Source organism: Idiotropiscis lumnitzeri, chromosome 3 (assembly GCF_059441095.1).
Source record: "Idiotropiscis lumnitzeri isolate Australia: NSW breed Sydney's pygmy pipehorse chromosome 3, RoL_Ilum_1.0, whole genome shotgun sequence".
Lineage (NCBI taxonomy): Eukaryota > Metazoa > Chordata > Actinopteri > Syngnathiformes > Syngnathidae > Idiotropiscis > Idiotropiscis lumnitzeri.
In genome coordinates, this window is record NC_142393.1 from 24288453 (window position 1) to 24315288 (window position 26836).

General features: G+C 41.1%; 1 protein-coding gene across 4 annotated transcripts; it reads right to left on the bottom strand.

Moving 5' to 3' along the window:
* Positions 1-1348: 1348 nt before the first annotated feature.
* Positions 1349-26835, bottom strand: pkig (protein kinase (cAMP-dependent, catalytic) inhibitor gamma). 4 transcript variants are annotated; one of them, XM_088290871.1, is made up of 3 exons: positions 26390-26835; positions 6902-7083; positions 1349-1918 (listed from the first exon to the last, which is right to left on the bottom strand). In XM_088290871.1, the coding sequence occupies exons 2-3, from the start codon at positions 7053-7055 to the stop codon at positions 1839-1841; spliced, it is 234 nt and encodes a 77-aa protein (XP_088146997.1). In that variant the 5' UTR covers positions 7056-7083; positions 26390-26835; the 3' UTR covers positions 1349-1838. The 4 variants fall into 4 exon arrangements, with proteins under 4 accessions (XP_088146997.1, XP_088146996.1, XP_088147000.1 ...); XM_088290870.1 differs by lacking the exon at positions 26390-26835 and adding an exon at positions 18809-18827; XM_088290874.1 differs by lacking the exon at positions 26390-26835 and adding an exon at positions 12233-12843.
* Between the last annotated feature and the right edge of the window lies 1 nt (position 26836).

Here is a 26836-nt window from a genome sequence, read left to right on the forward strand (position 1 = left end):
CTTCTTTGTGTTATGTCTTTTGTATTCATTCACGGACAAGGGGAGAAAATGCCAAATACAATAAAAGCTCCAACAGTTCTGAAGATAAACTTTTGTGTCATCCTAACTGGTGTTAATGACCAACTTTCACTAGCGTTTAAGAATGAGAGAAATTTCAATTGTGCGTATGAGAGCATTTCGAGAGTATGATCATCTATTTAGTTTTCGCTATTACCACTAAAATGATTGCGGTGTACATATTTAATTAGAAGGGTCAATGCAAATGTCAGTTAGTTGCTAAAACCCACTGACAGAGCAAATAAATGGCGACCCACTGAAAGACAGACAAACACAGCCCAATTTCCATGTGTTGTGCAGTTACAAGTGCATAAATGAGCACAACTATTACTCAAACCATTGCACTCCTGTCTTGCACTCGTAATAAAGACACGCAATAGTTCCCAAACTTTCACAAATTTATACATAGCTTAGAAATAAAACTGTTTTGCTGGCTTCTATTGTATGAATGCAAACTGGCTGCCACATCTTGGCACTAACTCTCAGATCCCTCTGGTGTATTGCGTCATAATGAGGCACCCTCCAGTGGCATTAACAAAGAAGGCAGCGGGACTGGAAAAAGACAGAGAATTTTGCAAAATAACCCAATAAAGGAACTCTGGATGCACTAAAATGCATGTCTGCTAGTTTTCACAGAAAAGGCATATGAAGAAAAATGGTATACTGCATACTCCAAAATGCAATTAGCATCGTCAGAAAACATGTCGTGAATCACACATTTGTTGGCATTAAGTCTGTAAAATGGTACTTTAGAACATGTGTTTTTTTTTTTTACTTGGAAACAATTAATGTACACTATTACCCTGAGCTGAGTAACTGACCCTTTTTTGGCGGTCAGTTCCCCGCCTCCCGGCAGCTATCTTGGCAAGGCCGGACCGTTCCACCCCGAGGACGGCTCCTCTGCAGTTATTTAAGGGCTTTTTTGGGGATGACAGAGAGGTCCAATGTAGCGTTTGTATAGAACATACAAACAATCTAAATTATAAACCAATATAATTGGTGCTGCTATAACATCCTCTGTGTTCATTCTTTCACTTTCTCACTTGCTAAAAGAAGCTGCCTCAGCTTTGCAGATAAATTGTGTCATTTTGTAAGGTGGAACCACGGGAACACAGGAGGCCAGGCAAGGTCCACAAACAAGAGCTTCGTGTTGGCACTTAATGAATACAAAGTTCAGTAATATTTCCAGCAGAAATGCCGTATTCCGCTTAGTCTCTTTTATCTCCCCCGATCAGCACAAACCTGCCAATTGACTCCCATGGAAGCATAAAAACAGCAACAGAACGCTGTATTCATAGGGGTTTTTTTTTATTACACAAAGAAAATCGCTATCACAAAGTTTTCACTGAACAGTTAGCAATAAATACAGAGTCCATACGTGACGGTTGAATGGAGACTAAGTTGGATATTGGTTGGGGGGGCCACACTGGATAAGGAAACAGGTCAAGAGGGTTACAAACACACACGCACATATATAGAAAGAAAATGACGCGGTTATGAGTTCCCCCTCTATCATTGGGCTGGAAATGGTTTGGACTGTTCAAATGTTTTCACGTAAATCCAACTTCTCTCTGCCTCCTCGTCCCATAGGGAATATGAAAGGACTAAACAGAGTCCGGGGCAGAAGAGAAGCACCTCAAAAGGCAGTCGGACTTCCCAGCGGTTGCCGTCTTAACATCTGATCCAATCGGTTCCGACCAAGCCCCAAACGAGCCGTCAGCAAGCGAGTGTGTCGGCGTCTCCATCTTCTTCTCCGTCCGTTCTGTACTGCCGCCTCTCGTTTAGGACGGTCCTCCACCTCCCTGGGCGTCTTGACTGGTGGAGCCCTCGGCCTCAGGGGCGGGAGAGGCCTCGGGCTCGCCTGACGGAGGGAAATGGGACATTATTCAGTCTCATGCAACATATGCACACGAGCACAAGCCGTTATAGCAGGACCCAACCCAGTAATCTTAATATTTGTCCTGTTCAAAATAATCATCATTGGCTGGAGTTTTGCTGACAAACGGCAATATAGTCGTACTTCCTCAAAACACAATATAATGCTGTCTCACAGAATGATGTTCATGCACTGTTTGTCCACTAGATGGCTCTCTGACTCCATTCAATCCAATAAGCATCTAGGGAGAAAATGACTTGTTGTTCCACTTCTCACGAGGCCCAAAAACGTTTGACTACAGGGTTACTTTTGTGTTGCAGTAGCGCTTATGATCATGTTGCCTTTACAGTAAATCTTCTGCTTCCCACAGTTAGCAACAAGTGCAGATGGTGAACAGCGTGCAACACATGTTCTTAAATCCACCATGTGTAACAACCAGAAGGACAAACAGGAGAAAGGAGTGTGTGTGTGTGACCATGGACACACAAATCATGACAGGAAACCGTTTAAAAAAAACAATAAAAAGATTGGCTGCAATTCCAATTTTGGTCTCTCTCTGTACATCAACAATTTCGAAAGCATTCTGTGCCCAAGACAAAATGTTTTGACAAGGTGTGACATGTCCCATGTCGTCCTTTGATTCGTTCTGAAGCATTGGAAATATATATTGGAACGTACACGTAGCATTTCAACTGACGCTACATTTGCTAACAGCAAAGCTAGTAGGCTAGCTGATTACCAAGCGTGATGTCATTAAACAGATTTGATACCTCGAGTTTTTTGGGGAGAATTGACAGTCCATACTGCACCCTCTTGCTTAGCAGAGAACAAACACACATTCACATAATCCCTCCATCAACATGACAATGACAGCGGCTTGTCCCGCCTCCCTGACGGACATCACCCAGTCCAAGACACAGAACGATATTTAACTGGCAGTCTAACAGCACAACCGTTGAGAACAACAAAAAAGTCGTAAAGATTTTTCAATTTGACTCTTTGTGTGCGTTGTAGAGCTGGGTGATACAATGACGTATATCGCGAAGAAGGAAGGCAAGTGTCTATTACGTCATTTGCGCCTTCTCATGCTCGTTGTAATTTTTGACCTGTGTTGTCACCTGCAGTAACATACAAGTATTAAGAACGGCAGCAGAAGCTTCAATTGACGAGTCAAATGATTTGACTTCATTCTTATGGAAGACAGTTTCTACCAGGTGTCAGACTGATCAACAAAAGAGGGTCATGAATCATATTACATGAGCATCATACGTTCAAGACTTCATGAAAGTTAATAAATAAGGTGGGTGAATCCAAATTACAAATTATACCATGGGAAAGAATAAACTACCAGCAACAAAAACAAAACCATGATTTTATACACAAAAAACTAAAAACAAGGCATGCTGGTTACACAAACTACCCAAGGTTCGAAATAAACTGTTTCGGACAGCTAAATGTGCATAAAATTTTTTTTTTAAAAAAGCAGCTCACGAGCAATGAGCTACGACCGCCCGTTGTGATTTCGCTCCCACGTCAGTAATCACAGTCACCGTTATGGCGAATAAACTTCACTTTCTTTCAGGTGTCTTCCTCACGAAAGGATAACAATAAGTGATTAATAGAGGGAAAGACGGAGAAGCTATGCTATTTGCTAAAACAATGTAATGTTATCGATCGTGAAATACCGGATTAAGTGCTTGTGTGATACCGGGTTAAAGCGGAAGCATATTCCACTTTGAACAGCTAAATAGTAATTGTGTCTGGAGAAAAATAATACAACAAAATGTTAAAAACACCGCTAAATAGGAAATGATTATTATGCTTGTTTCGGCATTCCATACGTAAGTTGAGAGGAGAGGCCTAGAAGATTAAAAGTGTATCAATATTGAGGATAAGCAATTCTGAAAAATGATGCATATGCAATATAATTAATGTGGTTTGTTTGTTACATTTTCATAACACAGCCCCAGTCGCTGCAAAATAAATGTTCTCAAAACGACCTTACACTCGAGTTCATCTTTTTAATTTGTTATTTTATTTTTACTCAGTTTATGTCAGAATCATTATTTGTTTTGCCGCTTATTTAGATTAATATCTACATTTGTGCATTAAAAAAATATATGGGCAACTTTGATTCTGTTTACATTCGATAACTTTATATAGCAGCACTACCAGATGCATTTCTCATACGATACAGGTGTGTTTAATCCACCCATCCATTATAAATGCCGCTTCTCCTCACGAGGGTGGCGGGCGTGCTGGAGCCGATCCCAGCTGTCTTCTGTTTAATGTCACTTCATTTTGAAGTGAGAAAAGAGAAGCAGGCATAATATGATGTAGAATTTTGTGAGATAATAACTGAAAATATATTGTGGTGTATCGTTATCATGATATAAATGGGCCTATATCGTGATAGACGATTTTTTTCCCCATGTTGCCTAAATTATTGCGGTGTACCCTCACCTTAACTCACGCTGTCGAGACCTCAAACCACGTACACACCGAATGAGTTTGTGAACGGCACGCTATGTGTTGTTGAGTGCAGTGTACAAAGGCCTCTACCTATTTTTATACTTTCATCATCGTCTGAATTGTGATTTTATTTTCGCCGTACCGATTCCGTGCCCCTTGCAATGATACATTTGTGCTTCGACTGTCAGAAACGGCCAAGAGGGAAACCAGAACTACAATGCGGCCAGTGATGAAAACAAGGATGACATCCCTGCCGGTGTCGAGTCTGGCGTTGAGGCCTGCAGGAAAAAGATTTGCTCTGCGGGTTTACGAGGAAACAATAATGAGAAGCTGCGCAAGGAAATACAACTTCCTCCGGTGACAAGATGACATTTGGAAATCCAAATGGGAGACTTCCTGCCACTCAAGCTGAAGAGTAGAATGATTTATAGCGGTCACATTTTCACACAGCTTTGGTGGCTTTGTGTATTCAGATAATTAGAGGGAGTAATTGCTTTCAACAGAAAGGAGTGTTGGGCTGAATAAGCTCCGTTTTAGCGGATAAAGTTTTTTCCCCCCAAAAAATCGGTACTTAGCATGTCAAAAAAGATTGGCTATTGTTATTTAGTTTTAAACATAGCTCGACTCATGCAATCGGAACATTTTGCTTACACAAACAACAGTGAGAGAAAGCCGAAGGATTCCACAAAATAAGCAAACACGATCAAGACAGTTTGAATGCCTGATTTCCGATTTTTTTTTGATCTTGGTGTGCGGGGTCAGTCACAGACAATCTTTTAACACTTGAAAAATCACACACAGACAATCTGATGTTTTCATCCTATTTTGTGCCTCTTTTCGATCAAGGAGGTCAAAGGCGCAGAGGCGTGGTTTTTTGCTGCTAACTCATATTCCACAAACACGATATTAATCATAATGCCGTGTTTCGACAAGTGAGCCTGCATAGAACATCCATCCATCTTCTGTACCGCTTCTCCTCACTCGGGTCGTGGGGGTGCCGGAGCCTATCCCAGCTATCTTCGGGCAGTAGGCGGGGGACACCCTGAATTGGTTGCCAGCCAATCGCAGGGCACACAGAGACGAACAACCATCCGCACTCACACTCATTCCTGGGGGCAATTTAGAGTGTTCAATCAACCTGCCATGCATGTTTTTGGAATGTGGGAGGAAACCGGAGTACCCGGAGAAAACCCACACAAGCACGGGGAGAACATGCAAACTCCACACAGGATGGCCGGAGCCGGGATCGAACCCACGCCCGATGCTGTCTCTCACTGTGAGGCCATCGTGCTAACCAGTCGGCCACGGTGCCGCCCTGCATAGAACATATTCTTAAGAAATTTTGTGGGTTGACATTTGAAAAAAAAAAAAATCCTCATGTGTGTAACTGGCCACAGGAGTGAACAATAAAGGCAAACAGCTTGCAGAGCGACATTGTGAGAGAAAAGAAAAAGCGACAGCCTGGTTAGCAAATGTAACGCATTTCAACGGCTTGCCTTCAAAACAACAAACTAACAAGTCCGATGAGTGTGAATTATTTTGTGACATTTAAATTTGAGCCTCACTGGTTGCATTTGACCAGGCAATTAATAAGCAGTGTTTTTTTTTTTTTTTTTTTTGTAGCCCAGCGAAGTCGAGCACTCAGCCACCATTGAGTCATGCATTTAATCAAAGCGCCCAGCCTAATAATGATGTACATGAACTGTTCAGAGCTGCAACTGACGATTTTTTTAATACCATAATCAATTACTGTAATCTGTTGACTAGATTACAAGAACATTTTTTAATTTGCAGATGATTGCAAATGTCTTTTCTGGTTGATTCAACACAAAGACAATCAGTCTGCTTTCATGGACGATGCCGGAAATCTGTTTACTGTTGAGAGGCAAAAATCTGAGGATTTAGTGAAACAAGATCTCGAAACGATCCATTGATGACACGGGTCAACAATTTTTTTTTCAACTTTGGGATTTTTTTATTGCTAATTCCAAATTTCCCCCCATTTTTTGTGTGCACATCAGGTTTTCATACTAATAATAATAATATATGTAATATAGTAAGATAGTAAATAGGTTCAACATCAGGTGACATTTGGGATTTTTTTTCTTTCATGTCATATCTGCAAATAACACATGGTAAAATCTGAATTGCGCGAGTTTTTATAGGTCAACCTCAAAAAACAAAGAATGAAAATATTTCAAAAACCTGATGTGCCAGAAAAAAAAGTTGAGCTATTTTTTGTATTTATTTATTTAAATCCACGTCAAAAATACATTTAAGGACACATAAAGCCATCTGAGATTCAAACGAAATAGTTGATTAATTTGATAATCGATTAGTTGCCCATTAATTGACAAATTTTTGACCCTGTAGAAAAAATGTTTCAGAAGCAGGCACACTGAGTGATGTGACCAAATAACGCATTTGCGTTCGGTCACGTCGCTCGGTAGGTCATTACGGTCACCGTACATCAGGTTGAGAGGCGGCGCCACTGACCTGCATCCTTTAAGTCCATCCCTGCCAAGTCTTTGGCAACGTCACTGGTGCTGGCCTCCGCTTTGCCCTCACCCGCGATGTCGGGCACCGCGTTCCTGCGGCCGGTACGATCACAGTTGATGAAGTCCGAGTACGACGTCTCCACGTCCATCATCTGTCCATGACCAGCGCTCTCATTACACCTGCGGCAAAGAGGGAAAGGACAAGTTTCAAAAAGATAGCACGTGCCTTATAGTGCATCAAGTGTTTGTGCTTGATTACAGTTTTCATGACATCTAAAGCTGGACATGATGCTCTTCTTCTTCTCACTAATCAATAAAAATTTCCATCACGTTTTCAAAAAATGAGGGCCAGGAACATTTTCGGATAGGGCTGGACGATTTTATGATCATGACAAGTGATCGTGATAAATATCTGCAACCAAAGTCAACCTTGATATAGCTCTACTTGTGTAGCAGAAACGATTTGTCTCACTGAAAAAAAAAATCTACCTATCTATCTATATATATATATATATATATATATATATATATATATAAAAATTTGGGCAATCTCAATATGAGAATAAATTGAGGCTAAAAACTCTAACTTGTCTCAAAATGCGAGCAGGTATGATAGTCTTTCAAGGGTCTTCTCTCAAAGTCTTCAAAGTAAAAAGTAGTAAGTGACCACCGACAGTCGGGTAAACGTGGTCAGATGTTCAAATAGTCTGTAAAATATGACTATTCGTAGTTAGTAAACTCACGCTTCTTCACAACATCGTCATCATCCGAGCCATTCCGCCTTCCGCGTCCCACTCCATTAAAATCCTGTCAAGCTCAACCACATGACAGAGATGAGAACAAACGAGAAAAGATGACAGAAACCTTGTTCTAATCTCCGCCATAAAGTTTCCTTTCTGTCTGGCATGATTAGCGCGCATTTGGAGATGTGAGGGGGGCAGTGGCGGGAGCAACTACCCGCAGAGAAGTGGCGACGCAGCTCGATACACTCGCTCCACGGCGTCACGCTCTGAAGATGTCGTTGTGCAGCGAAAGGGCGGGGTGACCCATGATCGCTTCTCAGCTGGTCACTGCAATGAAACGCTTAACAAGCCGTGACTCGACAGCTGAGCGCTGATTAATGGGCAACGGACATTACGGAGACTTGCGGAGAAGGAATAAAAAATGAGCTGGCAGAGGCGGTTACAACACACTGACCTGGGGTCAGTCCATTCCCAGACGCTTTCTCTCACATTCCCTTTGTAACATGAAACCATCCGCGCAGTTGTTTTGTTTTTTTTTCTCTGCTGTACTGGGCCAGAAAGGAAGTTGCCACGATCAAGTCAGCTGAGGTCACACACATGAAGGCCTCACATTAGTTGGGGAAAGTCAACTTTTGCAGTGGAAGGACCAAGGATGAGCCAATAAATTGATTCATCGTGATGTGACACATAACGACTCATTAATGTTCCAAAATGCAACCGTTGTGGGATACTCGCCGCTCGTGGAACCAAAGGGAAAGTCACACATGCCACTTGAACACGAGCTAGCAACGTCCTGCATAGTAACAGCCAAAATCCTTGAATGCTCTTCCATTAGATGGCAGACCTGGTGCCACTCACACACAAAAAAAAAAATAACAGAAAAGTGTTCAGTTAAAAAGGTCCAGATTTCACACAGTAAATTTGAGAGTATGTATGCACATAAGTATCAGTGCCTAAATTGTAACGGCGCTCCTACTTGAATTTAATGTAATTTATGTAAACGGAATTTAAGTGCGGCTTAATTGTAACTTCATTCAAGTTAACTACTTTAGCCCCGCCAGCAGGGGGTGCTCTTTTGTCCCCGAATAACTTTTGGATCACAGGCTGCACGTTTGACACACCTGTACTATATTAGAATGGAAGCCCCTGAGATATCCGTCTTTATTTACACCCTAGCTTGTATGGTTTAATTGCAGACGCACAATTTAATCAGATATGGGCACGTGTCACATCAGCTCGGACCGTGCTCGTACTGTAGTGATGGCTGTATTTATTGAACTTTATCCCGGTGCACAAATAAAAAAAACTTCAAATTCTTATTTTGGCTCTCAATTGCTCCTTCACACATCCCCTCTCCTGCTCGTTGGAGCCCACGCACACGAGAGAGCGAGAGAAAAAGAAAAAGACAGAGTGAGATAGCCAGTACATTACATGATTTCATTCTGCTTCAGGTGCAAATATTTCAATTCTATGCACGCAGTACTTAAGGGGTCGGACAAAAACCCACTTCTCGTCCTGCGTTTTCAGACCCAAAAATGGGCCGAAATCTCTGGATTTAATCAGCCCTCTTTCAGCAAGGGAGAGACGGAGAAGTTTTTCACTCAGCTTTCACGCGGAATCTCTCCATTTTCTCAGCCCACATATGATTATATTGACAGCCCAGCATCACAGCAGCTGCTAAAACTAGCGTTAGCATCACAGATGGCAAAGACAAGCTTGTTCGCGGCAGGAGTAGCCGACTGACAAAATTCCACATGGAGACTCAGACACTCGTTTCATTTCCGCTCAACAAACGCCGAATGGCACTTCCTGTCTGAAAGCAAAGTGGGATTGTCACACCATCGTCACATGACTAAGTTGTTTGTTCTGCATCGACTTTGTTTCATTTACAGCAACAGCTTTGAGGAAGTGAACACAAGCAGCGTTTTGCCTCTCTCCGCTGCTGTTTATCTTTTCTACTCGACTGGCCCCGGTTGCTACGTTGCTAATGGGAGCCGCCGCCTAATTGCCATCTGTTTGGACAATTAGTCGCCTTGCCTGCTCATGTGGATCAAATGCTACCATGAGATCATTAGCAGGTTTCCGTGGAAGTCAAGTCAATTTTAGTATTCTTATTAATATTGCCGAAGCTTGCGAATGTCACATGACCAAATGCAGAAAACAGTTGAGCCATGACGGTCGTTACCCGAGCCCTTAGACACTGTGGTGTCATTTTCGATCCACATCAAGTGGCCCCAGAGATGGATATACTGAAAACGTGTTTTCTGCTTCATTCATATTCAGCAAACGCAATATTAATCAGAATGCCGTGTTTCGACTAATGGGGGCGCATACAACATATTGTGATGAACATTTTTTTTCCTTGTCTTCTCCTTTAAGCATGCACTCGCACCATATGGTAGCACATTCCTTATTTGTAAAAAATCACTTTACAGAGATATGTTTAATGCTCATTAATTAGATTCAATTATGGCTGCAACTAACAATGATTTCTTTAATAAAATGTTATAAATTTCAATGACTTTATTGAAAAACAGGACATTATTGAAAATTAACAATACAGAAAACACAGAAACTAATTAATTATGATTCAGTTGTTTCTGTGTAACAAAACAGGCAAAAATGTTGATCATTGTTTTCCAAAATAAAAAGGATTTTGATTCAACGAAAACTAAATAAATCTGGGATCACATATACTGGTGAGAGGCAGTATGTGTAAGTGTTATACTGCCCTCAAGAGGCCAACGCATGCACAGCAGAAAGAGCAGTCCAATGACCATTGAATCGAAGTAAAAAATGTGACCAAAAAAATTGATTTACAGTATGTCGAATTAATTTTTGATTACATTTAGGAATACGCACAACGTGGCTTCAGTACCTCAGCACATAATAGTCCAACGTAATGCCTTTCAACTAACTCTTCTGCTAAAAAATGACCACAAAACACTTTGCAGCCATTTTGATTCCTGCTTCATGACAACAAACAATCGCTTAGGTGACAATGTGTAGTAAGCTCCTGAACGAGCTACCAGTAGTTTACATTGGCTTTTTTGGGGAATTCGAAAAGCAACGATGAGTCACTGCGGTGTGGAAATTAAGGCGGTGCTCGAGGGCCACCACTGGGCTAAATTTAGAGAACGCCTGCCTGACTACAAGAACGAATCACGGGAGAATAACGAAAACATTGGAAGCAGTCCAAAATCTGCAGAAATTACACCGATATGAGCAAATTATAAACAACTGCGTGCCATTAATCCATTCCTTGAGTACGTTGTATGTTTTATTGTTAAGAGGAAAATTAACAATACATACTATTGTACTTTATAAAAACATACAATAATGCTAACTAACAAAAAAAACAAAACAAACAAACAGTTTTTGTCAAAACAAATAATTTAAAAGGTATACCTTCTGCTATGCTCAGCTTGGCCACCACAAGCCAGTTTAAGACAGACAGACGAAAATACAGAACTGTTCATTAAGGCGTTATGAATCCCACTTGGAGGCAGTTCTTGCCTCTACGCTGCTATGAAAGCAACTGGGATTCATAACCTCTAAACTAATTTTAGCTCATCAGTACGGCACTAATATGAGTTGGTTTACACAAAGGAAAAAGAGTATATGAGTGTGGACTGTTATATTGTCAGCCTATCTGAGCTATTTGTGATCAACAGCATAGCAACATAGATGATTTTTCGCATTAAGTTAGCAGTGCCTTTTTGTAGAAACTTGTTTGGCTGTTTTTGTAAATACACAAAATGGAATTGCCATGTTTTGTGCTTAGTTTTTAAGTAAACTTCAACTGGGAGTTAAAGTAAACTAGGGGTCAAACGAGTCCTCGAGTACGTTGAATCAAAAAGATGCTAGAAAAATTCTAATTATAGTATGATGCTGTGCCTGTTTCCGACATTAGCGGCTAATGGCTAGCAGCTAGCTACTAAGCAAGTATCCAATAAAGCCTGGCAAGAGCCACGTTTTAAAGGCTGTTGTTTAATATGCAAAAGTGACTGAGCACACTTTGTGACAGCCTGACCTGGTTGCAGTTTTACTCATCAACCTTTTAGCAAACCTGGCTCACTCATTTTGTGCTGTTTTAGCTGGCAAAATCACTGTTGTGGTTCTGTACTTACTTTGTAATGTTTCTGGAGAAGAAAATACAGTTTGCTGCTTTGCAGACTTTAAATTTTGAAGAAAAAAAGTTGACCATCTAAAAAAATCTGTCATTATTAAGTGTGCTATTTTCTCATGCATTGTTCTTCAAGCATTTCTGATTTTTTTTTTTTAATCAGAATACTCAATTATTTGATAGCATTTATGTTGGAATCAATCGCAAATGGACTGTCCTGACTGTTTTTTCACATATATCAAATGACAGACATTCGTGGTTTGGGACGTGCTTCTAACTTGGAGGATAAACATTTGAGTTTCCACGCCAAACCCAGGTTAGCGTTGTCCTACCTTAGCCTTGCCACATGAACCCAGAAAGCCTGCTTGGATGATGTCTTTCAAGACAACCACAACAGTCCAGTTACGACCGATTCAATGCCCTGAGAATTTTCGAGCTTTAAAGACAATTTAAAAATTACCTTTATGCAGTTTCGAGCCATACACAGCCAGTGAGTGGACTGCCCATTCTCCTTAGTGTTCACGACTACCGTAGTTACATTACATTCAAATGAAAAAACAAAAAAATGTCTGCCTGCGGTAAAAGGAGTTGTACTTCAGACCTAGCAACGGCAAATTAACGACGCCATAATACTTGCAATGTGGCAGTCATTTCTCCTCTCACGCCACACTTCGTAAAAGTGGTGTGGGCACCGGCTATTCACATGATGTCAGCAGCTGCTCCACTGATAACAAGCCCAGTTCAAACACAAGGGAGCTGGATTTCCTTGTTGGAATGGTTGCTGCTTGCTGGTCTTCCTCTGATAAATAATTTAAAGCTCTTCCCATTCAGTGGTGCTGCATATATTTGCACCCGATCCTTCTCAGTCGTGGATGACTGTGACGGCCTGCCATCCCTTGCTGAGGTGAAAATTAACAAACACCTACCCTGATAAGCGAGTGACAGTCGCCGTTTCCGCAAAAACAGCCACAAAAATCAATCAACATCGCTCCGATTAATTCTGCATCTCGTCTTTTCGATGTGTAGACACAATAGAACTGATAACACTTCTAATTTTAACCTCCATGAGGTACCAAAGTGAGATACTTAATTCCAGCCAGGCTCTACTGCAATCCTAAATGAGCGTACTGAGCTCACCCGCAGGATGGCGTAATGAACAGCTCAGGAACAGACGGTAAAAAGCCTGACCAAAGCTATTAGCATCAGCTCCTGTGGAAATGACTTGAGTGAATTGAAGCATTAAACCAAAGGCTGCTACTTCAGAAGGCTACAGCAAAATTCTAAATGAATCTGCCTCGTGACGATGAGCATCTTTAGCTCGCAACAGGAGATCAAGTGCAAATACATTAGCTATAGTGTACATGCAGGCAACAAAAGAATACGATTTACCAAAAAACAATGGCGACGAGAAGAGTCAGTATGGTTGAAATGAGGGAATATGTGCAAAGCTATTCCATTTCATTGGTAATTTCCCATTCAAATGCAAGTTGTCACAAGAAATTACATTTATAATGTCACTGCTTATTGCTCTTTTGGTCTACGGCAGTGGAACTCAAACTTCGGACACTAAATACCAGCTAAAAAAATATTTGTCTCACCATGGACCACCATCATGACTAACATTAAAATGCAACATCAAAAACGAGAATGTTTTTTTCCTAAAAAGTATTATTGTAAGCGACTGAAATATTATGCAGTTACAACATTAACACTGCACTTAAATCCAGCATGGGAACGATTAAAAAAAAAAGATTCAATTAAAAGTTAGTGAACAATTACAGTATGTATACATATCGGCCATTTCGCTACTCATGAATGAAGCAACCGTCACAGTAACTTCTTGGAAAAGTATCGGTGCTGATTGAGCATCTGGCCCACATTAAAGGGGGAAACTTGGAAGTTTGGGTTTGAAATACAGTAATCGCTCGCCAGTTCCATCATTGATCCTAGTGCTACAGTGAACCGTGCACATACTCGTACTGGCATTATTTATTTATTGGACAAATGTTTCCCTTAAACATGACGTGAGGAATTACAGCGTGAGCTGAAGATTCACTGCGAGTGTGACGTTCAATGTACAACACCCAGCCACTCGAGATCCCCAGTACTGTCCCGAGCCCAAAGAAATAGGAGGGCTTGCGTCCGGAAGAGCATCCTGCATAAAACCGCCACAAAAATCACCACAGTTGCAAACATGCCTGTCTGTGGTGAGAATCCCAAAGGGAAGATCAAGGTCGTGTTCAGCTATCGTATAATTATGACAAAAACTAGGGAGGATAATATGATGCCTATAGATGGAGAGTGCGTTTTATGGGGCCAAAGGAAATCCTAGCTGCATGAGCTTTTACGGTCAAAATGTTCCTATGTTTACTCCCGCCCTTGCAAGGCCTCTCAGGCTTCTGGGAATCCCCTGGTTTGTATCAGTCTGCACTCTGTGTGTGTGTGTGTGTGTCAGTCCCAAGCGGGCCCTTAACTACGCCTCAACGTTTTATGCCTGTCACAATGAGCTACAGCCAAAATGACCATCACTTCTTTAAATTTGTGCCCTTCTTGCACCAAATCTTTGCCGGTCCAGAGGGAAGGCTCTGATTACGTCAGCGGTAGGGAGTGGTGGCCCTGGCGTCATCTTACAGAAAGAAGACATTGAACTTGCTAGCTGCTGGGTGAATAAAGACTAATGCGGACGTCATATTATATTATATTATATTATATTATATTATCTCATCTCATCTCTAGGTTTGCTCTGATAGTAAATAAACACAACTGCTAGAATACTACATGTTACTGTTCTTCACAGTGTTGCACTGACAGGAAATGTTTCATCAGAAGAAAAGCAATTTGATCACTGAATATAAAAAGAAAAAAAAACAACTGGTTTTCTACCAAAATAAAGGATTACTATTCTGCGTCAACCAATCACAATATTACCTTGGACATATGAAGTGTGCCAGAAAAGGTCAGGATTGATGTTACAAAAGATGCATTTCAGACTTAAACGGCAAACTCCAAGTTTTGATCAAGCAGCATGTTGCCAGGGAGCTCCTCACAGCCATCAAAAATCAAAATTAACCTGTTCAACACAAAGTCACTCACAAACAGATCATGCCGAATTCATGATCACATCTTGGACAAAGGCATTGACCTCATGTGTCTTACTGAAACCTGGCACCAGCCCGAGGTTTGCTCCACCTTAAATGAAGCCTGTCTCCATGGTTATAGCTACCAGGGGACAGCCCGCAGGACTGGCCGCGGTAGTGGCCTCGCTGTCATTCACCGACAAATCCTGGAGCAGTTCCCCATCCCAATGCCCGTAACATTCTCCTGCGAGTGTCTCGCATTCTTGCCCCAAACATCTGATGACTGTTCTCCCCATCTACCACCCCTCCAAACCCAATCCTGTTTTCAGCCAAGAATTATCTGATATCCTCACAACACTTTGTACGTCATCTGCCAACACTATAATCCTGTGAGATTTTAACATTCATGTTGACACCCCCTCATTGCACCCTGCTGTTGATTTCCTTCGGCGACTGTATTCACTTAATTTAAAACAACATGTTGGGACAAACTTGATGTGGTCATCTCTAAGGGCACGTTCACACTGCAGGGTGTGATGCCCAATTAGGATATTTTGTTCAAGCCGATCTTTTGATGTCCTCAACTCATGCACATTACAAATGTGATTTATAATGTGAACGCAATGCATCCGTGATGCGAGACGTTTACGCACAGCACGTTGGGTGACGTGCAGCCCAAAAAAAGATGGGACGTAGAATATTGTTTATGTCTCTAGCTCTACTGACTTTCAAGCCATTTCTGACGCAGTCTCTTGGACTACCATGCCCCTTTAAAATCTTAGTTAGTCTCCTTTGCACGCTCAGCACCCAGGTACACCTGCGAGCTGCGAATGTATTTGAGCTCTTTGAACTCTGCACAAACTGTTCACAAAAACGCATACAGCGAACATAAGAGGGTATATGCAGAAGCTCTGATGGGATGCACGGTCTACGTATTACTCCACCGTCATCAACAATAGCTCTGGTAACCATAAATCACCTTCTTAATCCCCCTTTTGAAACATTTCAGCCTGGTTTCCGCTCTGGCCATGGCACAGAAACAGCCTTGGTCAGGGCCACAAATGACCTCCTGATGACAGCAGACGCCGCTTCCTTGTCTCTAGTCATTCTCTTGAACCAAACGGCAACCTTTGATATAGTTGAGCACCACATCCCCCCCACCATCTGAAATACACCACGGGGCGTTCAAAAAATGCACACTGATTATCTGATTATTTGAACCGAATACGTTGCTCTGGGCCAAGCAAAATCACAGACCCACAATGTCACCTGGGGTGTTCCTCAGGGTTTGCTGTTGGGCCCCATCCTCTTCACCCTTTATCTACTCCCCCTTGGCAAGCTCATCACCAAATATGGAGTTTCCCATCACTGTTATGCTGAAGAAACGTAACTCTAAATAAGGAAAACCCCCACCACTTCTACACCCTGCCACAACATCAAAACCCATACTCGCTGACATTCCACACTTGCTTCACTCTTCTCCCATGAGAATCACCATCTCCGGCCAAATTGTCCTCCTCTCCACATCTGTCACTCAGATAAGTGTTAAAATGGATCCCTATCTCACTTTTGACACACACATTAAACACCTCCGCGTTCTACCATCTGAGAAACATTGCAAAACACCACCATCATCCACGCCTTTGTCTCTTCCAAGCGAGACAAATGCAGCACACTCCTCATCGGGATTCCAGAATGTTCCCACACTATCTTGACTCTCCGCTCACAATGCATACTATCACTCGCACTCTCCGTTCCAGCAGTTTTAGTACTCTTCTTTTCTAAAGTCAGCACTACTTTTGGAAAAGCATCTTTTCAATTTTCTGCTGATCTTATTTAAAAAAGTTAGCGAGGTATTTGTAATAGTCACTGCACCTGTGTTTACTCAGTTGAGAACAGTTTATTCGCCACGTGCTATGATGTAATCTAAGATATCAGGTAGCTTTGTGACGATATCACTCTGTAGAACTTGTCGTGTTTGTATTGTACAAAATCAAAGAATCCTTTCATGAGTGCATGAAGGCATGACAGAGAAGGCTGAAATTGTGCCCTCGAGTCCAGGGGGCTCCCTAGGAAGGGGGAAATTTATAGTCTGCATTTTTGAGACTAGTCCTGTAATTTATCTGACAGACATGGTATGTATAAAATTGAGCAGAAGTTAACATGACGGATGAATTGAGACTAGCTTTGGAAAATGCGATTGGAAGTATTTTAATCTGTGATTAATCTGTAGATTACTCCATCAGTTAATTGCTAGGTTTATAAAACCGCGAAAAAGCTCTTCAAAAAGAGTTACTCGTTGCTTGCGAATATTCTCATTCCTCCAGGTCATTTCATTCTCAGTGCACTGAATCAAAAGTTAACTGGTTCTGTCATCACAACAGCCATGCAGATGCTTTGCGAAATTCTTGGAATACCGTGGACATTTAGGTTCATATTTTGTTACAGTTTCTTTTTTGCATCAGAAAACAGTTTGTCTGAGTTGCCAATAGAGTCTATCAATCTATGCTCTTCTTAGTTTCAAGTTGTTCATGCAATCAAACGTATAAGTTATTTGGTAATGCAGTTTGGTCACAGTGAGTTTCGTGTTAATATTTTTCAGTAAATGACAGTTCTGAACCCATTTCTTCAGGGTGAAACGTCACCTAAAGACTTTCCAACTTCACTTTGACCATTGATTATATTACTATTATTTATTGTTCGTTATGTGTATGCTGATGTCAAAGCACGATATAAAGTCGATTAGAGCAGATCTAAAATTATTCTTCAATCTTTGTCGAGTTCAATTTCCTTATTGTTCTTCGTATGTCCAGCTAAGAAATAGCAAATTCAGCACCACTTTACATCACAAGACTTGGGTGTGGATATAATGTTTTTGAGCCTCCATTGAGCTGTCAAACTTCTTGTATTTAAGTCATTGTATAATGAATCCACCCTTGCAACTAAAAAAATTTAGATAACTTAAAAAAAAAATCGTTTACACCGTAAACTTCTGAACTCTACTGTGTATCCATAAAATAATGTTCCATTCACTTCTTTTTAAAACACAGTGATGTTCTGTTGTGGGATTTTCTACAAGCCAGCCGCCCTATCCACTTTAATTCTACTGCAAGGTTGCCCAGTTCTATTTCCATCCACACATTAAATAACAAGAGAGCTCAGCAGGAAGCAGGTGGCTTGTTTGCCCGTGTTGTTTATGCCCAATCCTTCTCCCAGGTTCTGCATTCACACACACGCACACACACACGCACACACGTGGCTGAGCAGGGTGCCTTGGCCTGATTAGGCAGGAGAAAAGGGAGGATAATTTGATGAGTGTGACGAGAACGAGGAATGGATAGGGAAGAGATGACCAAAAAAATTTAAATAAAATAAGAAAACATGGCAGGAAAATGACGAATGAGAAAGAACAGAATCATGTTTATCCTGCTCGCTGCATTTCCCATCGTCTGATTGCTATTTACACAATCATCACCATTTGACTGAAAATGTGGCTGCAGATCATTCTTCGGACTTCCTAATACAATAAGAAAAGGTGGTAGAAAAGGCATCAGGCTGGAAACTCGATTAGTCTAACCTCTGCCGTTTGTTATGGCGCATCAAGTCATTTCATGATCACACTTTGCTGCCTCATGTTGTGGAAGATAGGAGCAGCATGTGATTGGATTTGCCCAGTTAAAAGGGGAACAAACAAATGGTGGGGGGGAGGGGGCAGAACCTTTCTCATCATGAGAGAATAAACGTGTGTCATGGTAAACAAAATAAACAGCTAACGAAATACATCAGGAATGTCCAAAGTTCGGCCCGGGTGCCATTTTCACTGCAGCTGTGTTCTTTTTTTTTTTTTTTTTTTTTTCTCTATGGCCCGCGGCATATTCTTAAAATAAAATCAAACACAGCCCATCATGAGAACATCACGACGAAGGATTTGGTCCAAGCATAAAGGCATTCATACATACTGCATTCTTCTGTTTGCTGCACTCTGTTCTGTTCTGACATCAGCTCATTAAACAGAGTTTCATCAGGAGTCATTTAAAAAAAAAAAAAAAACAATCAACAGGAAAATCCTGGCAACAATCAATCTCGAAGATGTTTTTATAGTTGTTCAAAATAGCGCATCTATGTGTACGGTGTTCAAAATTAAGGTTGAGAAAGAGGGAAATTTGATAGCGAATTTACTGGGTGTAAAATGAGGAACACCCATGGTTGCAGGCTGAACAATTTTTAATTTACAATGACAGCCTGGCAATCGCCAGAAGACTAAAATAAAAGAGGGCAGGAAAGGGGCGCTGGCTTGTGGTTGCGGCGCTGGTGGAGAGCCTCGAAAGTAACGTCAACAAAACATGTACATAAGAATATTTGTACTAACATTCAACTCTTTCTTATGGAAAACTATGAAAACATTGCATCAAGATACTGGTGGGGGGAGGAAACGTATTTAATATTGGTGGAATTAGAAGACATTTTCAAAGACAACAGTTTACTGTGTAATCTGTGAGCGGTCTTGTATCAATAAAGCTTAGCGCTGTTCCACTGAGAGTTGCAATAAAGGCCTTTTTGAGAGAAGCAAGGACACAGTTTAAAGCAGACCAAGCCTGAAAATTCCCAAGGTGGAGAAATACAAAGCACAAAGCAGATCACAAGCCAATTACTCCCTGTCACACTGAACTCTTCTTCATAGCCTTCAGCATTTTTTCGATCACGTCACTTTGAACACGCACTGATTTTACACTTCACTCACATCACAGTGATTTAAATAAAAAGAAATATCAATCCCGCTACAATAAATCTTGATTTTCTTTTTCTTGTAAGCCCGCTGGCTTGTCTAATTCAAGTAGGATTGCCCCTGCAAGGACAAAAAAATGGACATCAACTCGATTTCCAAATCGGTTCCCATGGAGGAAACCCATTAGCATAATACGCTTTGATTAAAAACCTTCTGAACAAATAGATGGAAAGCTGTGTTTCTTCAACTCTGAGATCCTGCCTGTGAAATGTATGCTAATGTGTTTGGAAGAGAGAACAGCACACTGCATTAACTTGGCTGCCATAACACTGAAAAAGAGATGCACAAGGGAACCAAAATTTGTCCCACATGTGCCTTTCAATTTTGTGGCCACATCAAATCCACTCATGGAAACGGACAACCTGTCTTTTGCGTCATTTACAGTTTGTTCCCATACCTGATCAATGAACATAATCAATTGAGTATTTCCTCCACCATGTTTAGCTTGCAATGAATCTTGAAGTAAGAAGCAGTAACTCGTGGCGAGCCGGTGCTGTACATGAAACCAGGGGGGGTTTCAATCCTCTTCGTCGAGGGCCAGTCCCCTTGGATGTTTTCCATCTTTCCCTGCTGCAACACACCTGATTCAAATGATCAACGCATCAGCAAGGTCTGCAGATGCCGGACAACAATCCAGATCGTTTGAATCAGGTGTGTTGCAGCAGGAGAAATGGAAATCGTACGGGAAACTGGCACTCAGGGAACGGGATTGAAGATTACTGCATTAAAGGAACAGTAAAGCAAGGATGGCCCACTTTTCACCCCCAAAAATATCTCAGTATTTTTTGATCAGGAAATTATTAGGTTCCATTTTTAATTTTATGATCTGGTTTTGGATAAATCACTAAATAAGTAGCTACTCTCAAACCATCCCGCTTTGCTCAGAAATACAGCCATGCCCACCTCCCTTTTCCCAATTCGTTCCAAGAGTCGTAACCTGAACTGTTCTTCAAAGTATATTAAATTTCAATCTACAAGGGTTAACTTGACTTACTCCAACCCGACAGCTACTGTGGTGTGAGCCAGTTAGTTGCAGGAGCTCGCTGCCTGCCAATGGGGGTTTAAAAAAAAAAAAAAGTAAAAAAATAACAACAATCACCCCCAAAATTAATATGCACACCCCTACCAATCTCCACTTCAACCTGTAAAAATATCAAAATGATCGGTCCATGATAGTCCCCACCCATACATAACGGGCGTCATTAAAATGTGCTGAATACAGTCGTAAAAAACACATTCAATTACGACTGAGTTTATCAGGGGGGTTGAATTTTAGTGCTGACATCATTTTCAAAGTGACCTATTACATAAGTGCCAATGTTCAGCCCAATCAACAAACCCTTTAAATGTTTGATCTTGGCCGTAACTGTAATTGTATTCTTAATTATTGTGTTCAGCAACATAAAACGATCCATCTGCGGTTCTGTTATTCCATGTAGAGTGTACAATACATTGAATTTCTCCTTGTGGGATAACAATCGGCAAGATAAATTAAATTAAAAACGTCGCAGGCCACACACAAACACTGTCGCTAAGCGGGAACCGATCTCAACGCTGCCCGCACACAAGTCACGCGAGTGTACCACTACATCATCAGCCAGCCATGTGTTGGAGATGTAAGAAGAATTAATATCTTAATCACCAATCAATTATCAAATTTGATGAGTATTTTGAGAATCAATAAATCATTTAGGACAATTTCAGCGCGCTATATAGTTTTGTGCAAAAAGCATGTTTGTGCCACCTTAATCCACCAACTCTATTTTGGTGTCAAATGACATATAAGGATTTGTTGGCTAGCGGTGCAATCAGAGATTACTTGAGCATTTGGCTCCCAAAAATACATATCACGTCAAGGTGAAATGTCCAGAATGGTAAGGAACATATCGCAAGAGGTTGGGCAGAATCCTCGCATAGCCATAAGCTTTTGAGGCAAACATAAAAAAATGACAATTGACAAACCAAGCCACTAATTCTGTATCATCAACCAGCCGTTTTCAACACTTCAAGCTTGGGCAATAATTGGTCCTAAAAAAAAATAAATAACAGACCCACATGGGCGATGACCAACGGAATTGATTTGTGAAGAAAAACCATGAAATTGTGACGAGAGATATCGCACTTTTCATTTGCTTCGCCGTTTCTCTCACACTCACTCCAAGAGTCGAGTCACGTGTGTTGGAATAACAATTGGGATCAATTTGGGCTTGAGTGCCTTGCCCAAGGACACGTGCACAGGAGAAGCAGGCGAGCGAGTGGCTCGACCTGCAAATACCGTTAGCTGACGACCTACTTTATCAGCTTAGCCGCCGCCTCGCGATTCAATTGCTCTAAGTCCCCAAAGGAATGTCACATCTTTAATTTGCGCTTCTGTAGGGGCAAATGGATCAAACATCCATTGATGCGCAATGCACCGTATTCTTTTCATCACATGCGAAAAGTCATGCGTGTCTACAGTTTTGAAAGCGCTTTCTGTAAACAGGTGTAAAGATTTCACAGCAGGGTTGGTATGATGCCATATGAGCCTGAGGTCACCAGACAATTCATTAGATTGATTTGTTCAACGTGACGTTTTATCAAATATAGAATTACAAGTATAAAGGCCACGCCAATTTGGGGATGGCTCGATACAAATATTGCAGCCTCGAGGATTGGCCGATATCGATCAGATTCTTTTGTTCAATCTAAAAGTTGTGAACAAGAAATATAGGTCTGTCACAATAAAAAAAAAATTGCGGATAATATACTTTACCAGAAAACATCACGATAAATAATAGTATCATTGTTTTGTTTTTTTGGGGGTCCGTTTCATTGTTTAGTTTTTTTTTTAAATGCCACTGATATAGCAAAAAGAATTCAAGCACATCCTAATTGCAATTATCTCTCACTTCTAAAACTTTGAACATATGACTCAGGCGCTGTGAAAAAAAAAATACAATTCCTCAAATAGACTGCGCATACGGTAGTGGCAGGGTAAAATGAGATTTCTTTCTTATTATTGTCACGTCTTTCACCCAGCTATGTGTTCCATAAACAAGCCCAGATTTCCCACATTTAGAGCATTTGTGACTATATTTTTGATTGCTGGTTACCTGAGAGACTTTTGTAATGTTAAATAGGTAGCTTGATTTTTTTTTTTTAACTGCAGGTTTCACACTGCAAACTTCAATTCCACTTCAAAAATTATGATTATACAGCAACAACAACAACAACAACAACAAAATATTTGCTTCAATTCAGTCACACTACTATGCGATTATCTAATAACTATCACAACAAAATGAGAGAAAAGTATGGCTTAATCCCAGCAAATTAACGATTTTCTGCAAAAATGCAACATGGACTTCAAAAGCTTTTGCTGCCAAGTTCTTCCCATTAAAAAAAGAATGTAGCTCATTCTACACATTTCTCGGTACGAGTGCGATTGAGGACAGCCTTGAGCAAATCTCACATATGATGTCCTGAAGCATGTGTGGAGGACACACTTTCCTCTTGAATAATAGAAAATGAACATACGAGATCCAAGCAGAGCACATTGGCGACATGTGTATAATCGGACAGCTCCAGCGGGCTCGGGCCCTCATCTTCTCTTCTCGGGGAAGTCCGGCTGCTAAAAACAGAAGAGCTTAAGTCATTGGTGCGTGGGGCAAAGAATGCAGTTGGAGGTCAGAGCCGTTGAACCGACAAATCCCTATCCGCAAAATATGGGCCCATTAACTCCATGATTACACAGAGGGAGTTATTGGAATATAGGCCATAGGCAGCACTGTCCTGTCACTTCCAAAACTGCTATGAGGAAAACAAACTGATGGAACGTTGACAGTGGCCATGCCGTCGCCTCCTCTGAGAAGTTTACGGACGAATGAAGCCATTCAAAAAATAGGATTCTATTTAAAATAGGGCTGCACATTTACGACCAAAATGATAATCACGATAATTCTGAATTTTTCATCATGTTGAGGGAAAACATCTATTTTTATTGCACTACTTGTGTACAATTGGTAAACAGTCTTCTGTGCTACATCAAATTTTAAAATAAATGGATTAACATTATAATAATAACTAACTTTATTACAGACAATTGTCCAGTGAACAAGACAATACATACAAAAGGTAACATTGTAGAATAAATAACAAATAATAAAAGTCATAGTTGAGAAATCCGTGACTCTGATTAAAATTCAATTCTGCAGCCTAGTCTGAAATACAACATGGGATGTCAGTTGTTCATTGTTGAGACCTCCCACACTCAAGAGCAGCATCTCTGAACTAAGTCTCGTTTTCAGCCCAACTCCGAATGGAATACATGAGCACCACTCATAAAACACATCCACGTCAGCTGAGACCGGACCATGAACTTCAACTCCTTACATTGTGACTTGACTTTACATTGTGCATAAAATATATCCATGAAATATGACATCTCAAGTATTAAACCATGATATGATTTATGCAAATGTGAACTCAGTGACCCATCATGTGACACATTCAGAATCAGAATCAGAATGTCCTTTATTGTCATTATGCTCGGTGTACAACGAGATTGGAGAGCTCCCCTCTCTCTCTCTCTCACGCTGGACTTCGTAAAAACATTTCTGTTCGGTACCTGCATTGACTTGAAATCACAGAATCACGGGCTTTCTGATGTTTTCAGGTTTTACAAATACCATGTCATAGGGATGCACATTTAAGAAGATTTTAATCATTATTTAATCTGGGGTGCCATTATGGTTTTCCACTAAATAAATTGGTGGGTCTACAATTTTGATAAAGTACAATTTTACATCTCAAAAACCACCTCATGAGATGATAAAAACGTATTTTGAGAGGTTTTACAAAATTTCTCTTACTAGCGAAGTAAAGATTCATCAAAAATCAATTTAAAGGTCTTAAAATATGCATCGATTCGCAACGCTATGTAATCAGAGCCACTCTCTCGTCTCTCTGCTGTAAAGAAACTGCATTCACACATTGATTACGGTATATTACTTAACTTGACACTAGGACTGCCAAGATTAGAGCACTAATCACCACTATGATAGTCAAAGTCCTCAATTAATTTTAACAGACGACGCACCAAACATCAATGCGTATGGATGGCTGCAGCACCTCACTAGAGACAAGCATGGCAGCGATTTTTAAAAAAATATTTAATCGAATGGAAATCGCGAACTTAAAATTGAATCGAATCGAGCCTTGAGTGAATCTTGACAACCGTATCTGTTAACCTTACCAGTTTGCTGACGTGCATTTCAGAGGGCAATGGAAACCCAGGAAGTGTTGGGCAGCTACATATTATTCAACACACCAATTAAGTGGTTTCCAACCAATTGCGTTGATTTTCTTAAGAAGAGTTTCAAAGCATGAAATCTCGACCAGCAATCAGTGATGATCATTTTAGTTGGCAGTCAGCTGAGTGTCTTGTCACAGTGAGATGCTCTCATATGATGTCATCTCATGGCGCGGTCTCCTCTCCTCTTAATATTCGCCAAATAATAACAACAAATAGAACCAGGCACAAGTCGCACATTGTCACAAAATTTGCTTACAATTTTGAAACATTTGGATGGAAACCTCATTGCTACTGTCTGACAAACACAAAAACCGTAGTAAGCCAGGAAGACAGCCATACATGGTGCTATTCAAGTGCAACATGCTCTATTTTTTTTTTTTGTGACACGACATGCTTTTTTTCCCCTAGCATCACTGACTTGACTGTTCTTTCAGGTTCCTTTTTTCAAAGCTCTTAAGAAAAGCATATGGAGAAAAGATCCGGAGAAAGAACTTGCATTGTGGAACACATTTCAAATCCATCAGTTTGCTTGATGCAAAAAGTATCAAATAAATCATAGCTCAATTGTTTCCATGGATTTAAGCAACACATTCACACATGATGACCTTGGTGTCACCTTTTCAGATGCATTACCAATGCTACTGAATACGAATGGTCAGCAGTTAGGTAACTTGTATTGAAATCAAATCACTTCCGACGTGCAACAGTTTCCCCAAGCCAAGTCTTGACAAAGCGTCACCAGCAAAATCTTTTCCAAGCAAAGATGTGACACGTCGCCTATGGGCACACTGGTTAACTTGTGATCACCTTTCTTCTCATTTCATTTGAGTGCACGAAAGGGATGTTTCCTCGCCAGGCAACGGTGGGAGGAAAAAAACATCAACACAGTCAGAGAGGCAGGCAAGAAGCCATGCAGTTTGTCGTCTCTCATGCCGGGTGATGCTGGCACTTGCCCAGCAACACTCGAGCAAAGCGGGGGTCCCTGGTGGGTGCTTCCCAAAAAGCTCCCTTTACGACTGGCCTCTATTATAGTGGCCCAGCGTGCAGCTCAGTTTTTTCACATTCTGCAGGCACGATGATGCGTACAAAGCTACCAAGACAACCACAACAACAAAATGAAAAGATTTGTATGGAGAAGCTATGCGCGAACCAGTGTCAAGGCAAAGGCTAACAGACAGCTAGCATGAAAAGCACTAGGCGAGCTCACAATGTGAGCAGAATTCAACAATTCTAATGTCGTCATTCATCATTGTGACACGAGAAGGCGAAGGTGGAAGACGAAGGAAGAAGAGATGGTGTACATTTTGTATTGTCTGTTCGCCGCCGCTTCGTGACTATGCAGTGCAGCAATTCACCTCCAAATGAGACATTTGGAAAAACATTCGCAAATCGAAATTTCGCAGCCAAAATATAGATGAAATGACGTCCAGGACGCGACAACCAACCGAGAGCGTCACTAACCTTGATCCGCTCGCCTCCTCTTATCCACTTGTTACAATGGACATTTAACACCATGGATTCCCGCTTAAGTTTCCTGCCACTCGGAAGCAAAAAGGGAAAAGAATATTTAAAAAAAAAAAAAAAAGAAAAGAAAGAAAGAAATGGGCCGAAGCTACAAGGTGGCGTCAATGGTGAGCAAGCAGCGTTCGGCAAGCAAACAAGCGCTTGTGAAAAGCCGCTTGTGTCTTCTTGTCTTCTTCCAACAGCTGTTGTTCCAAAATGGAGTTAGTCGAGTGAGAGACAACCACAGCGGAGGCTCCCGCTCGCACTCCCACTTGTACTCCACTCCTCCGTGGGCTGGAGCTAGCCTTCCCCCCCTTCACTCAACCACCATCACACACTCATCAAATCTTTTTTTTGTCCTTTTTTTTCCTTCCAATTGGGGGTGTGTGGATGACGATGACTTAC